Here is a 16839-nt window from a genome sequence, read left to right on the forward strand (position 1 = left end):
TGTTTGGGACTGGATGAAGCGTCGTCTCACGCGGTCTGCACGTCCAGCACGAACGCTGGTCCAACTGAGGCGCCAGGTGGAAATGGCATGGCAAGCCGTTCCACAGGACTACATCCAGCATCTCTACGATCGTCTCCATGGGAGAATAGCAGCCTGCATTGCTGCGAAAGGAGGATATACACTGTACTAGTGCCGACATTGTGCATGCTCTGTTGCCTGTGTCTATGTGCCTGTGGTTCTGTCAGTGTGATCATGTGATGTATCTGACCCCAGGAATGTGTCAATAAAGTTTCCCCTTCCTGGGACAATGAATTCACGGTGTTCTTATTTCAATTTCCAGGAGTGTAGCAAGGCATACACTTCACCATAATAATGTTTCTGGATTAAGAAACTCACAAAATAATGTTTTAGCCATTCAGGCATTTCTTTATACTGATCTTGCAGCCAAATTATAGAGGTAAACTCCTCAGAGGTAATTGAAGTATGAAACTTGTGGCATAAACTTCACAGAAGTTTTCTTGTGTACTCTTGTGGGACTAGTACTTCTGGAAGATAGGATACTGCAGAAACATGGATTAGCCACCAACTAGGGGATTGTTTCCAGAATGGATTTTCACTCTCCAGAAGAGTGTACACTGATTTGAAACTTCCTGGCAATTGAAACTGTTGGCAGGGACACAAACATGAAGTGGGCCTTTCATGAGCAGGTTTGAGTCCTAGTCAACACACTGTTTTAACCTGCCAGGAAGCTGCTTCATGGTGTTTTATGTGTAAATATCTGTGCAAACAATTAAATTTTGTAAATGAATGTAACTGAAGCTAGAACAGCTCTCAAAAGTTTCACACATAGCACATATCACCCCCTTTATGCCAAAACAATGAATGTGCAGTATATACTAGTTTTGAGATACAGGTGTTATTTCACAAGGTCATAAAAATCAGCTACACCAATTTAAGAAATTGATTTGCATCTGATCTATTGTTACCATAATTACAAATGTTGGGATATAAGACTCACAACTGTGCCTCCCTCCCATTGAAGGAGGATGATGCATATTCATTGATCTGGAATAATGAAGGCATACTTAATTTTCTCGTGTGCACTAAAAGTAAATCAAACACAAAATTGGAATTGGCATCAGACATATCAGATGCTATTGCTTCAAAATAAACAATAAAAGCTACAAACTGAAGATTGTTATCAACAGTAAAACTGTAAACAAACAATTTAAATCACAGAAACCTTTAATCTGCATCAGAGTCTCATTCGGTATTTAGTTTAAGCAATATGTCATGCACAGTTTTATCACTCAACAAAGATTGATAATATTCATGATGTATCCATGTTTTGCTACTGCTTTCGGAAGTTTTTTGCATATGCCTTGGGAACAGAAACATTTGATGAAGATCATCACTTTTCTTTTTGAGGTTGCTTCACTAAAGGCAATTTTAAATTCTGTCTTATAAAACACTGAAAGAAGTTTTTAGAGCCAGTGGTTCATTGTTATAGCAGAAGGGTTTAGAAAATTGAGAGAGTTTGGAAAAGTCTTCCAGAACACTGGATCTGGGGAGACTTACCAAAATGGATGAGAAGGAAAGACTGATTGTTGGGGTGCACTGGATGTGATTTGAAAACCTTGTGCAGGTGGAAGATAGGGTAACAAGCAAGACAGAGATTACCGACACGTCATGCAGGAGTTAATAAAAGCAGAAAGCTAAGTGCATTGTGTGTGGTAAAAGTGGGGGCGGGGAAAAATACTACTGAGAAGAAATCCTGATGCCAAAGAAATTAACATACATTAATCCCAGGTGGGTGGTGAGAACCAAGGACACGTTGTAACTCCAGTTCCCATCTTTGTAGTTCTGAGTAACTGGTGTCCAGGGGAAGAATTCAAATGACACGAGTGGTGAAACAGACACTGAGATCTTGATTGCATGTTATAAAGTATGCTCTTTAACAGGATATTGGATGTTGCCAGTATACACGCTTTGTCTATGGCCATTTGTCCTAACTGATAGGTACACAATATGTTATTTCCAAGGTGCCTCTCCCATGTGGCAATTGCAGTTGATCCTCTTTTACTTTCTGTGTCTTTCCACAAATAACAAATGTTGCCTCAGTTTTCCAATTGTATGTGGTCATATCACGTACATCATGTTTTCTCAGAATATTTGGCTACAAACCCGCCCTCTGAATTGTTCAGTGTGGTTTGTAGATCGAAATCTACAGCCACAACACATAGGTCGTTTTGTGATAGCATTTTGTCTTCATCACATGTGTTTCCAACCAGACCTCTTCTCTGCAAATACCTCATAAAGGTCTCTTAACAGAGTACCAAAATCTCAAATGTGGCATTACAAATTACACACTTGTTGCACTTCCTCTTGCTTTTCATCCTAAACTACCAAGGCTAGCCATTAGAAGAACACAAAAAATTAAACTCGCTGTTAAATAAAAGTTTTTGCTCATATGTGGTTTTGGTGGTTTTGGCATAAAACAGGCATTAAGCACTTTATAAAGAACTTCAACAATAAAAGTGATTGACTAACTTTGATTTATTCATTTGGTACAATCAATATCTTGTCAGCTTTGCACAATATATATGTATCATGTACTAAAATTCAAAGAATTTATATTTTTTTTGGGTTCTGTGATATTTTTAACCTAGTCAACTACTGTGAACTATCATGCTCTTGTTTATCTTCATCAGTACATCTCTGCACCAACATCATAACTGACTGGCACAAAATATGACTGCACATTACATACTTGTACGTAGGGGAAAAGCACATGTTTCAGAGGAAAAGTGTCATCAGAATACATAGGGTAGAGAGATAGGTGCCTAGTTTTCAGATTTTGTTTTCTTCCCCCCCTCCCCTTACACTCAAGCATGCAATTCACACATCCAGGAACATACTGACTTAGATTGCGTACCAAAATTAAGGAATGGAAAAAGGGGTAGTATGTGGGAGTTTAACCAAAGACAGTTGATGCAAAGCACTAATATGCAGTAACATATCCCCAAACAGTTTAATTTTGTTGGTGATATGCAATCCATTAATTACTTATACATGTTTTATTTAGTGTTTATTTTATATATATAATATATATATATATATAAAACAGAAAGAAACTTCCACATGGGAAAAATATATTAAAAACAAAGATTCCAAGACTTACCAAGCGGGAAAGCGCCGGCAGACAGGCACATGAACAAAACACACAAACACACACACAGAATTACGAGCTTTCGCAACTGGCAGTTGCTTCGTCAGGAAAGAGGGAAGGAGAGCCACTTCCTCATCCCCTCAAACCCAGAACCACTCACAGAAGAACCCCAAAAGTGCCCCACTTGTAACAGAATACTTCCCGGGACTGGATCAGATCTTGAATGTGGCTCTCCAGCAGGGATACGACTTCCTAAAATCCTGCCCCGAAATGAGATCCATCCTTCATGAAATCCTCCCCACTCCACCAAGAGTGTCTTTCCGCCGTCCACCTAACCTTCGTAACCTCTTGGTTCATCCCTATGAAATCCCCAAACCACCTCCCCTACCCTCTGGCTCCTACCCTTGCAACCGCCCCCGGTGTAAAACCTGTCCTATGCACCCTCCCACCACCACCTACTCCAGTCCTGTAACCCGGAAGGTGTACACGATCAAAGGGAGAGCCACATGTGAAAGCACCCACGTGATTTACCAACTGACCTGCCTGCACTGTGATGCTTTCTATGTGGGAATGACCAGCAACAAACTGTCCATTCGCATGAATGGACACAGGCAGACAGTGTTTGTTGGTAATGAGGATCACCCTGTGGCTAAACATGCCTTGATGCACGGCCAGCACATCTTGGCACAGTGTTACACCGTCCGAGTTATCTGGATACTTCCCACCAACACCAACCTATCCGAACTCCGGAGATGGGAACTCGCCCTTCAGTATATCCTCTCTTCTCGATATCCGCCAGGCCTCAACCTCCGCTAATTTCAAGTTGCCGCCGCTCATACCTCACCTGTCTTTCAACAACTTCTTTGCCTCTGTACTTCCGCCTCGACTGACATCTCTGCCCTTACTCTTTGCCTTTAAATATGTCTGCTTGTGTCTGTGTATGTGCGGATGGATATGTGTGTGTGCGCGCGAGTGTACACCTGTCCTTTTTTTCCCCTAAGGGAAGTCTTTCCGCTCCCGGGATTGGAATGACTCCTTACCCTCTCCCTTAAAACCCACATCCTTTCATTTTTCCCTCTCCTTCCCTCTTTCCTGACGAAGCAACTGCCAGTTGCGAAAGCTCGTAATTCTGTGTGTGTGGTTGTGTGTTTTGTTCATGTGCCTGTCTGCCGGCGCTTTCCCGCTTGGTAAGTCTTGGAATCTTTGTTATATTTTGTTTTGTTTAATGCCAAACCTGCTTTAATGTGCATCAGTGTTCAACCCATTAGTAATCAAACTTTTTATATCTGAATGTATATGAAGAATGTGGGGATTTCAGGATGGTGCATCCGGCCAGGTGCGTACCGTAACCAGCTCCACACCCATTGTGTCAGTAGCTGGCCTCACGCCTGCTCAGGTGCAAGCTGCAACTCAACGCCTTGTAGCACAGTCCTCTTCTGCAGCCACCTCATCTGCAACAGCTGTTGTTGCCAAAGGTTTGCAGACAACAGTTTTAGAATACATGCAAATTGTACAGCTGTATTGTGGTACACTTCCATTCCCCTTGTGTTTTGCTCTGTAAGTGTGTACACTTCCAATTACGCCACAATAAATTTGTTTTTATTGTCTGCATGTAATTACAAGTAAGCTATAATTTTTGTTCGTTGGGACCCGCAGTGAAAAATGTGTCCTCAAGTGACATGATTGCTATGAATATCAACTGACTACACTGCTCCTTAAATGGTTTTTATTTTATAAATCATTCACAATGAGCCCATTTTGGCATATTGCCATCATCAGGTGCTCTGTAAATACATAAGTAAGTGATGGTCTTAATATAATGGTCTGTAACTGTGATGAGAAAAGTTATAATACATTTGTGTGGTTTTTTACTTTACTTGTTACTGTGATGTCCTGTCTTCTTTTAGAATTATTAGTTTCTCATTAGATGTACGTTGGAGGCAGCCAACTTTAGTCAGTTTTGATGTTTGCTATTTTTCTCTTGACATCTTGTATGACAGTGAACAGTGATATTACATGTTTACATAGTTACCATTATTGATGCTTGGAAATTCAGTTCATATTTATTATTTTTGGTTTGGTTGTAGCTATGTTTTTGCCTAGAATTTCAGGGTTGTACGACCCGGGACAACCGGGAGATCCAGGAACACTCGGGACTTTTTTCATCCGGGAGAAAACCGGGAAAAACCCGGGAATTGTTTGCAATTCTGGAAATTTTTCATTATTTTAGTTTTCAGTTAAATTTTTGTGATTTTGAGTGGTGAGAACCAATACTCTTAACAAAAGATATTACTGTACCCCACTACTGCAGAATAACACTGCAGAACGAAACATGAAAGAGAGAGAAAAAAAATTAAAATAAACTTAAGTTGCAAAGGAAATGCGCCTTATACAACAACAAAATACAGTGCTCATACCAGCGTCTGCCAACAGCAAAGTGTATCAAAGGCCTTAGGAAGACTATGCAGTGCTTTATAACAACAAACTGCCTCCGATGAGCGTGATGTGACAACTGTTTAAATTAGATTCACTTGAGCTGTTGCGGGCGAGCTCTTGAGCATGCGTAGTTGAGTCGCGTGTGAGTAGTACCTTCTCCCACTTATGGTTACAGAAGTGTGACTGGGTGCCATTAATTAATATTGCCTCAGTTCGAAAATATAGTAAATCTGGGGCTGATGCACATAGTAGCCTGAGTTGTGGTGGGGAGCGTCCACATGACATGTGTTTACGTTCAGTGATTTTGTTGTTTCCTCTTCGTTTATTGCTCTCACGTTAAATGATAAAACAGATTTTCGTGGCCGGGAGATATAAAATGAATTAAAATTTATTTCCACCTTTCTGACAGTCAAGCATTAATCGCCTTGCAGAACTATGAAGTTATCTTTGTGGGTTTGCTAAAGAGATTTGACTTTTATTAATCTTTTCTGCTGAGGTAGTCAGGTTATTTGAAACGAACTGTTTAATTTTACACTGTTGGCTGGTTTCAACTGTTCGCCGATTTCAAGTGAACGTATGACATTATGCCATAATAAAGAACCAAACTTGAGATACTACAATACTGGTACTCCAAGAAAATTTACATCCAAATCTGGACATACGAATGTGCACTTTAAGCCGAATTATGCATTTTAGTATGGTTCACGAAATTCCGATGCTCTTGAAGTATCCTTTGGTGTCTTGTTTCTTTTATGATATAATGTAAGATCTTTTAATGTTTTACACGTATGAACAAATGGCCTTCCTGCGTCATTGCACGGTGACGACTGTTATCTGGCGCTCTCTTGCAACTGCTGAAAGGAACCTTTTATAACAGGTAGCGGGAAAATATTGCGAACAGTGGTTTGAAAAGCGTTACATACATTAAAAGCAAGTTTCCTTTTATGCTTGATGAACTATGTGCAAGAATGTACGATGAATATCTTAAATAAGAGCGCGTTTGATTCTCATGTAAAAATCAATTCTTTGAGGATGGCCATTTAGAAGAATTTCGAGCTCAGAAGATCACACATTTTCTTCATTATTAAAAAATTTTACTGGCACATTTGTGTGATGTATTTTAAAGTGTATCACGCGCAGAAAAGATCAACATTATATGTGGAAGCTGAGCTTCTCTTCCAGCTTATTAATCTTGGAGACCAATATTATATGTGAATGCTATGTATATTAATTTAAACTATTAACTTTTCTTATTTGTGTTTTCGCGCTACTTGAGAGTGATCTTGCTATTGGCTAACTACATCATGTGTCCTATGCTATCATCAGCTGGTGAGATCAAGTGACATGAGTTATGAGTGGCTTACAAAAGTACATCGCAACCTCGATTTCAATGCTTCGAAAAGTAACAAGCGGTATTTGGCGGAATTCGAATTTATACCTTCGTAATACGAAAATATGCAGCCTACATATTGGTACACGTCAAAGGTGTTTCAAAACTTCTTCTTCTTCTTCTTCTTTCCCACCCCCCACCCCCCCCCCCCACCCCACCCCCCACCCCACACCACCCTGAGTTTCGTTTTCTAAAGGGGCGGGAAATTCTATGTCGATATATAAAACCATAAGCATTCAAAGGATTGACGAGTTTTACAGTGCCAAGGAATAGTATACGGTCACTTAACACAGAAAAAGGTACTTTCGCCCAGGAGAGCGTATTTTTAACCGGGAAAAACCCGGGAATATTTTTTTCTTTGCCATGTAGACACCCTGAATTTGTTTTATTTTCTTGCTTTATAATGTGAATAAAGTTTTCTGTGTACATTTCGTGCTTTAGGTCGGTTTGTTCAATCAGTAAATTTGTGGCTTTGCTGAAATGATAAAAGGGTAGTTTCCTCGCATCTGGTACAAAAATGGCCTCCCAGTGAATGGTCAGTCAGTTCTGTACTCGCATTTGATATTGTCGGTTACTATCTTTGCTGTACTACGAACTATTTGATGTACTACGGACTATTTGATAAAAACCTCACTTGGTACTTCATTCTTCTCTTTGGTCAGACTTTGGATAGTGTCTCTTTTTGTTCTTGACCTGTTGACATCACTGTGGTGAAGATTTTCTCTTTGCACCTCATTGTTGCATAGTTTGGGCTCATCCTAGTCTGTGTCTGTCCACTGTCAGTCAGGTGTGTTTAGCTCGACTACTGCTTGATATGGTGTTTTCTTCAGCAGAGGGTCCTCCCACGTAGTGGCCAACCCCCAAGTTGCAGCAACATTGTCATTCGTTGTCATCTGACGTCGGAGGGGGGGGAGGGGGGGGGCAGTGTTTTTCTGCTCACTGCCAGGAAGCCTGTCAATGTCACTGGGGGTCCTGCACATGCTGTGGCAAAGAGTGACGTCCTACTCGGTGCATCAGACACACGTAACTGTCTCCTATCATGCCCCACTAGTGCACCAGGACACGGTTCATGCGCAGCAGTTGGTAGTCCCTCCAGGTGATCCCTTTATGTTGAAATTGTTTCTCCCATCACCAGGACATCCATTCCCAAGTGTAGACACTTTCTTTGTACTAGTACTAATTAGAAATATTAGAACACAAATTAGTGATATTAAAACTATCAATATTTCTATAGTTTGGTGTAGGTCTCATTAAATTTATTTTTAACATAATGCTTTGTTGACTTCCGAGAATGATGATAAAATAAAAAAATAATATAAAAACTTAAGCACCCTAAACAAGTTGTTCATATAATTTTTCCTGTTGCTTCCTGGTCAGCTTGGATCAACTGCTTCATTGCCTGCCATCTAGGCACGAATACTATACTGTTATAGAATGAAATTTTCACTCTGCAGCAGAGTGTGCGCTGATATGAAACTTACTGGCAGATTAAATCTGTGTGCCGGACCGAGACTCGAACTCAGGACCTTTGGCATTCGCGGGCAAGTGCTCCACCATCTGAGCTACCGAAGCACGACTCACGCCCTGTGCTCACAGCTTTACTTCTGCCAGTTATACATCCCCATGTCTACTCGAGCTATCACCTCCTGATTCTACATAGCTTTCATGGCAGTCAGTAGGACTGATGTTATAGAACAATACTTTGAACCACAAAAGACTTGAACTGAGGCAATAAATCTAGTTTCTGTTTAGGTATTAACAATGCCTTGAGGCCTTGCAGTCAGTTTAAATCCTTCGCTTTGTAAATGTTACACACCATCTGGAGAGTATTTCACTTACACTGAAAATTTTTCTGTGCAAATAAGGATATCTTGATTATTTAATATATTAAATTGGGTTTTTGGTTATTTAATAGAAATATTTTTTTTGTGTTCTCTTAGTATATTTTATAGAATTGATCTTTTATATTACAGTTTGTGGGTAATGTAAGTTTTTAATCAAAAATATTGTATTAAATTTATTAAAGTAGGTTTAATTTGTCGTACCTCTCTTCATGTGCAGCTCTGGACTGTCACTGCAGATGGTATGAAATCACTCTGATCTGTAAACCGAGGGGTAACGACAGTGTGGTCACATGTATCTCCTCTTATAGCTGCAGTTCTAAGAAGTATTTCGTTGTCCTGTGAGAGTTTTCACAGAATTTCAATACTTGTGTTGCATAACTCCTCACCAGTAGAGAATGTATGAGGCTATCTGGTACCATCTTCTAAGCTCCTATAAAGGACAGCAGAAGTTGGAGTTTCAGTAGCACCAAATATCGATGGATATGTCACAGAAAGAAGTTGTATTCCTCCATGCCCACTAATGTGCTGACAGTCCAACTAGACACCAGAGCCTCATGTGTTGGCCCATGCTGATTGGATCATTTAATCAGATGGTTCTGACTACTACTTATATAGCATTTATATTCACTTGTGTGAGCAGTTCAAGAATATTGCTCAAGTGTGTGGGACCCAAATAAGATTAACAGGGGATATTGAATGTATACAGAGGAGGACAGCACAAATGGTCACAAATTTATTTAATCTGTGAGTGGGAAAATGTAACAGAGATACTGAAAGAACTGAACTAGAAGACAGACATTAACTATTCTGAGAAAGTATATTAACAAAATTCCAAGAATTGGCCTTAAATGTTATCTATAGGAGTATACTAAAATCCCTTATGTATCACTCACATAGGGGTCAAGGATAAGATTAGCATAATTACTGCACACAGAGAGGCATTCAGTCATTTTTCCCATGCATCATATGTGAATGGAATGTAAAGAAACCCAAATAACTGGAACAATTAGACACACCCTCTGCCATGCACCTCACGGACACTTGCAGAGTGTAGTTGTAGACATTTATACTAATTTACCGGGTCTGTTAGAACATTAAATATAGATTTGGCAGTTCAATCTACTTCAGCCTGGTTCTTTAAATGCTATAACAGTTAATACTGTAGAAGAGCTACACAACTAGTGATAGGTGGAACAGGACCATCCACAAATTATGTTGGGTAGCTGTTAAGTTTTTTATAAAAACAAAAAAAAATTGTTTTTCATAGAAATTAATTTCTTGTTTGTCAGAGCATTGACTGTAAAATTTTGTAGACTTTTGCTTGCATTCGAGACCGTTCTGGAAATATTTCTTTGCACTCTGACATTGGTATGAGCTTTCAACAGCTTCTTGATATGATGAAAATTACTGTTCATGCATTTTTTCTTTTACGCAAAGAAACAAAATGTATCACTAGGTGATAAATCATTAAATTTTGGCACTGAGACAGTAATTTGATGTTCGATCTACTGTGTGGCATCTGGTATTGCTAGTATCAATTGCATTATCATATCTTTGTTGTTTTTCTGGTTTCATTGACTACTTGTGTCAGATAAATCGTTGCACCACGTCACAATAAATGTTCTTCAATCCTGTAATACTGCAGTCACAATATGTCGTATCTGACTGAAGAAAAGAATAGACATTTTTGTGGATGTAATTCATGAACAAATGACTGTTGTCAATTGCATTTCATCTTGGAAGACACAAACTGTTGCTGTGTAGTTTTTGACTGGTAGATACACATATCTTTTTCACAGGTAAAATTTGTCATTGACATAGGTGCGACTATCATTTATGAAATTGATTGGTTGTCAAAAGCTGAACTTTGCCAGAATTCCTTACAGTAACATTAGGCATGGTCTATGCTTGCAGTATATATTCCAATCTAAATTTAAGATTTTCCTGTTATCAATTGCAGTTTTAGATTTTTGTTTCTACTTCTATGTAGGCAGTACTGCCTTTAATATGTGAGACTAAATATTACTATAATTTTTAGTGATCATATTTCAGAAATCAGAAATAAACTTAAATGCAGTAATTGAAGAGTGCTGAGAGATACGCCTTTCTCTAGCTGAAGCAGTTTGTTCTACAAATGTTTCTAATTATTTTAGTATACTTACATTTAAACATGCATTTGAAGTAATTTCTTTTCATTGTTTTATGAACAGGTGTACCAACAGTAACGGGATCAACAACAAAAACAACAATAACCCAAGCACAGCTGCAACTGTACAGGCAACAGGCACTGTTGAGGCAGCAAAGAATTGCTACCCAACAGCTGAAAGTTCTGCAGGCACAAGCAGGGCAGAAAGTGTCAGTAGCTATGACTGCTGGAGGTGTGACCACAGTGCAAGTTTCACAAGCACAGCAGCAAAGAGCACAGGTGAGACATTACAAACTAAGAAATGTTCCTTGGTGTTAAAATCTATGAACATCATTGCTGTAGATTATGGTCTTGAAAACATTGTGATTAATTGGAGTTTAATTCCCTACTAAATTTAACTGTGTCAACTATCATTTATATTATCATCCACAGCCGTTATCCTCTAAATTAAATAGCTCAGCGTTATTCAGAAATGCTATTAGTGTCACTGAATTGCAAGGTCTATCAACATATTTAGAATGTTTTTCACTAACCCTCGACCTTAAAGCCTAACTTTTATCTTATTTCTGTTAACTGCTGAATCTTAAGTATTATCCATTTAAACCATTACATTCCTAAAACACCATAGACTAGATTTTCATTTTTTACATATCTATGGAAAGGTAACTGGCAGCAAATTGGACATGTTTGCAGATATAAATCTCAAGACTGGTACACATACACTATGTGATGAAAAGTATCTGGACACCTGGCTGAAAATGACTTACAAGTTCATGGCGCTTTCCATCGGTAATGTGGAAATTCAGTATGGTGTTGGCCCACCCTTAGTCTTGATGACAGCATCCACTCTCTCAGGCATACGTTCAGTCAGGTGCAGGAAGGTTTCTTATGGAATGACAGCCCATTCTTCACAGAGTGCTGCCCTGAGGAGAGGTATCAATGTCGGCCGATGAGGTCCTCCACAAAGTTGGCGTTCCAAAACATCCAAAGTTTTTCTATAGGATTCAGGTCAGGATTCTGTGCAGGCCAGTCCATTACAGGGATGTTATTGTCTTGTAATCACTCTGCCACAGGTCGTGCATTATGAACAGGTGCTTGATCGTGTTGAAAGATACAATTGCATCCCCCAATTTTCTCTTCAATAGTGGGAAGCAAGTAGGTACTTAAAACATCAATGTAGGCCTGTGCTGTGATAGTGCCAGGCAAAGCAACAAGGGGTGCAAGCCCTGCCATGAAAAACATGACCACACCATAACACCACCACCTCTGAATTTTACTGTTGGCACTACACATGTTGGCGGATGATGTTCACTGTGCATTCACCATACCCACACCCTACCATTGAATCGCCACATTGTGTACCGTGATTCATCACCCCACAACATTTTTCCGCTGTTCAATCGTCCAGTGCAAGCGAGGCGGCGTCGTTTGGCATTTATTGGCATGATGTGTGGCTTATAGCTTCTGTTTGACCATGAAATCCAAGTTTTCTCGCCTTCCGCCTAACTGTCATAGTACTTGCAGTGGATCCTGATGCAGTTTGAAATTTATGTTGATGGTCTGGATAGATGTCTGCCTATTACACAATGCCACCCTCTTCAACTGTCGGCGATCTCTGTCAGTCAAGAGACGAAGTAAACTTGTATGCTTTTGTGCTGTATGTGTCCCTTCAAGTTTCCATTTCACTTTCACATCAGAAACAGTGGACTTACGGATGTTTAGGAGTGTGGAAATCTCGCGTACAGACGTGTGACACAAGTGACACCCAATCACCTGAGCACATTCAATGTCCTCGAGTTCTGCGGAGCACCCCATTGCTCTCTCACGGTGTCCATTGACTACAAGGTCAATGATATGGAGTACCTGACAGTAGGTGGCAGCACAGTACACCTAATATGAAAAACATATATTTTTGGGAGTGTCCAGGTACTTTTGACCACATAACATATTTAAGACGAGTTGATACTTGGAGCCCTCTGCTGCAGTAAATACAGATAGTAAGGAAGTACTCTGTTAAACTGTCCTGATGTCTACAACAAAGAGCATAATGAAATGTCACTTGTGTCATATTATTGTGTCCAACTGTGACCAGCAATTTTTTTGAAAAATGCATCATATTAATGAAGGACTTGTGTGCAAGTTATTTTTGTATCTTAAACTGTAGCCACACACACTGATCAGCCAGAACATTATTACCACCAACCTGTCCAGATGATAAGGAATGACTGCTAGTCAGACACATGCACATGTAGTATCAGTGAGTGTGCTGTCTGTATATAGAATGGGGAAGGCATGTCATCTATCTCTGTTTGACCAAGGCCGAATTATGATGCCTCGGAGGTGCAGCATTAGCATTTCAGGAACTGCACAACTTGTCAGGGGTTGGAGGAGTGATGTGATGAGTGTCTTCAATATGTGGCGAAACCGAGGTGAAACTTTGTCCAGGTACATGAGATTGGGCGTCCACCCCTCTTTACAGATGTTGGACATTGTTTGGTTGGCAGACTGGTAAAACAGGACAGGTGGCAAACTGTGGTGGAACTAACATCAGACTCTAATGCTGGGCAGAGTACAAGTGTATCTGAACACACAGTGTACTGAACACTCCTAACAATGAGCCACCGCAGCTCATGCTTGTGCCAACGTTAACACCACATTGGCAACTACAACTGAGATGGCCACATGGCCATCGGCACTGGACGTTGTTGCAGTGGCAGAGCATTGCACAGTCTGACAAATCCTGATAGCTTCTTCATCATTCCGGTGGGAGGACAGGAATGCGTCTTCCTCCAGGGGAACAGCTGTTTGACATCTGTACTTCGGGTGGACACGCCAGCTATTACGTAGGTGATCTTAATGTTCTCGTGGATTGGTATATACTGATAAGTCAGACATTATGACCACTTGCTTAATAGTATATAAGTCTACCTTTGGAATGCAATACAGGAACAATTCTGAATAGCATGGATCTAACATGCCCATGGTAGTTTCCCAGGGATATGTGGCACAAGATGTGTATCCACGCATCATGCACTTCTCATAAATTACGAGCCAGTGATTTGTGCATGCAGAGCCGGCACTCAATAGTGCCCCATATGAGTTCCATTGGGTGGTCAAGACGTTCACTGGCATGCTCCTCAAACAACTGCAGAATGATTCTGGCCATGTGACATGAACAGTAATCCACCTGGATGATTCCATCGTCATTGGAGAAGATACAAAGCTTGAAGCAGCACTGGTGGTACGCAATTATGGTCACATAGTCGATGGCTGACGCAGTGCCTTTGATTACTATCACAGATTCTGTGTAAGCCCAGGTGAATGACACTTAATATTGCCACCAGCAGCCTGCTGGTGCATATTTTGAGCAGCTGTTCCCCTGGATGATGACACATCGCAAAATAACCATCAAACCTGGTGTAATGAAAAACAGGATTTCCCTATTTGCAGTCCATATCATTGTTAGAATGGTTCCCCATTTGCCTCTGCTCTAATTATTTACCTTCTTACTGTGTTCTGTGTGCAACATCACTAAATGGCATTTATATTTGTAATGGGCAGTGATCATAATTTTCCGATAATCAGTATGTATTACTAAAAAATTTTAAAGAGAAAAAGTTTTTACAAAAATAAATATAGATATCAACCAGTTGCACAAAGATCAAAGTGAATTGCATGACCAAGGAGAATTACAAAGACCAAGACAGTTACTAAGAATCAGAATTGTAACCAACAATGTGGCTTAATGCACTAAGAAAGGTGAACAAAAGTGAATGAATTGACATTAAATGTAAGAAATCTAATATCCTTGTAGATAAGTACGCAAGAGGTCATGTTATTGACTTCTCAAACTGTTGCTATTGCTCATCATTGTCTAATAAATACTTTATTGAGTTATGAGTTATTGCCAAATTAGATTATACTATAAGTGTATAGGTGAGCTGAGCTTGAGGAGCCAGTACTTTTCACCAGATACCAACTTCATATGGTGTGATAGATAAACAAAATGTACACAAATCTGTATTCATCTACATTTATGCCATGGCTTGCACAACATTTGAGTGACTAACAACTTACAGTTTATGCTGAAGCCTTCAGAGGTTTATGCACAGACCTGTGCATGCAGGATTGCTTTCCAAATTGTATCTGCCTCTCTTTTGCAGTAGTTTAGATGAGCATCACTATTCCATCATAGTGTATGCTGGCAATTCAAAGCAGAAATATTGATTCGTAGTCTTCATTAAATGTATTGTCAAGTGTTGGCTTCCCAGATAATTAATAGTGTTCTTGGCTAAGCTCTATGTAATCCTAAATCACTGAAACAGATGGGTGCCAGGTTAGATAAGAAATTCTCAGATCTGCTCCAATTAACTAAATTCCCTCTAAACCCTATGGCAAAGAAAATGATGAAAAGTATTCAGGGCTGTCTTGCCCTCTTGCAACAGTAGGAGAAGCATATATCATTCTGTCGGAAGAATGCATATGAATCCAGCACAACTATCAAGCAGGTATGGTAGCCAAGAACGCCAGTGGGCAGCAGTATGTGGCACAATACCCCATTCCCCTGTATCTCACAGCTGAATTGGAGAGCCACGTACGTGTCAAAGGAGGGGTGAGTGGCAGGGAGGTACAATAAACTGCAGTCAATGAAACTAATTGTATGGCCGAGATAAATCTAATTCCATTCACATATACAAGATGAAGTCCTCATGATGTGTTTCTGCATGGCTTCATATTGTTTCCAGAGGATGACATAGTTTTTGGTAATTGTGTATTAAGAATCATCACATACCACCATTCCAATAGGATAGCTTTTATATTCTGCCAAGATGGCATTCTTAATTTAAAGTTGGAACCAGCCCAGTATTTTAGATCACAACAGACTGACTGACTGTGGCACAAATTTAAAAAAAATTCTTTATTCTCTGAATTCCAGCCAAAGCTTTTAGGTGGGAGTGTGTTGCAGAGTGGTTGGCTTATCAGCATTTAGTCCAGTGATCTTCCAGCCACAGATATTAACAGTGATATTTTACTTGTTTCTCCACTGAATATGTCCTTCTACACATAAGTTTGAAAACCTGGGTTAGTTAGAATTGGTGTGTGTGTGTGTGTGTGTGTGTGTGTGTGTGTGTGTGTGTGTGTGTGTGTGTGTGTGTGTGTGTGTGTTGTGTGTGTGTGTTTAATTGTTGTTTGTTTTGAGCACAAAGATGTATACATATGGACACAAGCATTTTAGGATATGCTAACTTTATTCAAATGGAAACTTTTAGTGTTTTGTCATTTTTAATCACACGTTGTCATAAAATAAAATAAAACAATGCAAAATATTTTTCTGTGGTGATCAAAATAATAGCAGATATCTTTAAGTGCAAATCAGGTTGATCTGTGTCTTTACTCAGAGGAGATTCCTGTAGCACATGAGTGATGCCATATTTTTCTGGGGCCTATAAATCATTGTTATTAGTTTGGAATTGGACAAGATTAATAGTTGAACTATCTCTCTTGGTCAGAGACTCAGCTGTTGGCCTTTTATGAGCATACTTGTGTAATTAGCAAATATTACTGTTTCCAGAGAGTCTTTTAATAATCATAGTAACTCATCGACATAAGTCAAGAAACGGAAGAGGATCATGCTCCAAACCTCCTGGATATCGTAGTTCATTCCTGCTAGCTTTCCCCAAAATTACAAGCAGGTGGTTTACAAGCAGAGATCTGGCACCTGTAAGCATCCCAGATGTGTTCCATCAGGTTCAGATCAGGCAGATTTGTTGACCAGGACATCAGTGTGAGTTCACTATCACGAATCTCAAACATTTGTAGCACAATTCTGATCGTTTCACACAGACAGTAATTC

At 39.8% G+C, this 16839-nt stretch overlaps 1 protein-coding gene across 4 annotated transcripts in view; it reads left to right on the forward strand.

Moving 5' to 3' along the window:
• Positions 1 to 16839, forward strand: part of LOC126356979 (helicase domino-like) — a 379868-nt gene that overhangs the window by 278176 nt on the left and 84853 nt on the right. For all 4 annotated transcript variants that reach the window (XM_050007413.1, XM_050007415.1, XM_050007414.1 and 1 more), the window contains 2 exons: positions 4488 to 4644; positions 11050 to 11264. In XM_050007413.1, the coding sequence (XP_049863370.1) occupies positions 4488 to 4644; positions 11050 to 11264 (372 nt within the window). The remainder of the gene's footprint in view (positions 1 to 4487; positions 4645 to 11049; positions 11265 to 16839) is intronic.

Source organism: Schistocerca gregaria, chromosome 1 (genome assembly GCF_023897955.1).
Source record: "Schistocerca gregaria isolate iqSchGreg1 chromosome 1, iqSchGreg1.2, whole genome shotgun sequence".
Lineage (NCBI taxonomy): Eukaryota > Metazoa > Arthropoda > Insecta > Orthoptera > Acrididae > Schistocerca > Schistocerca gregaria.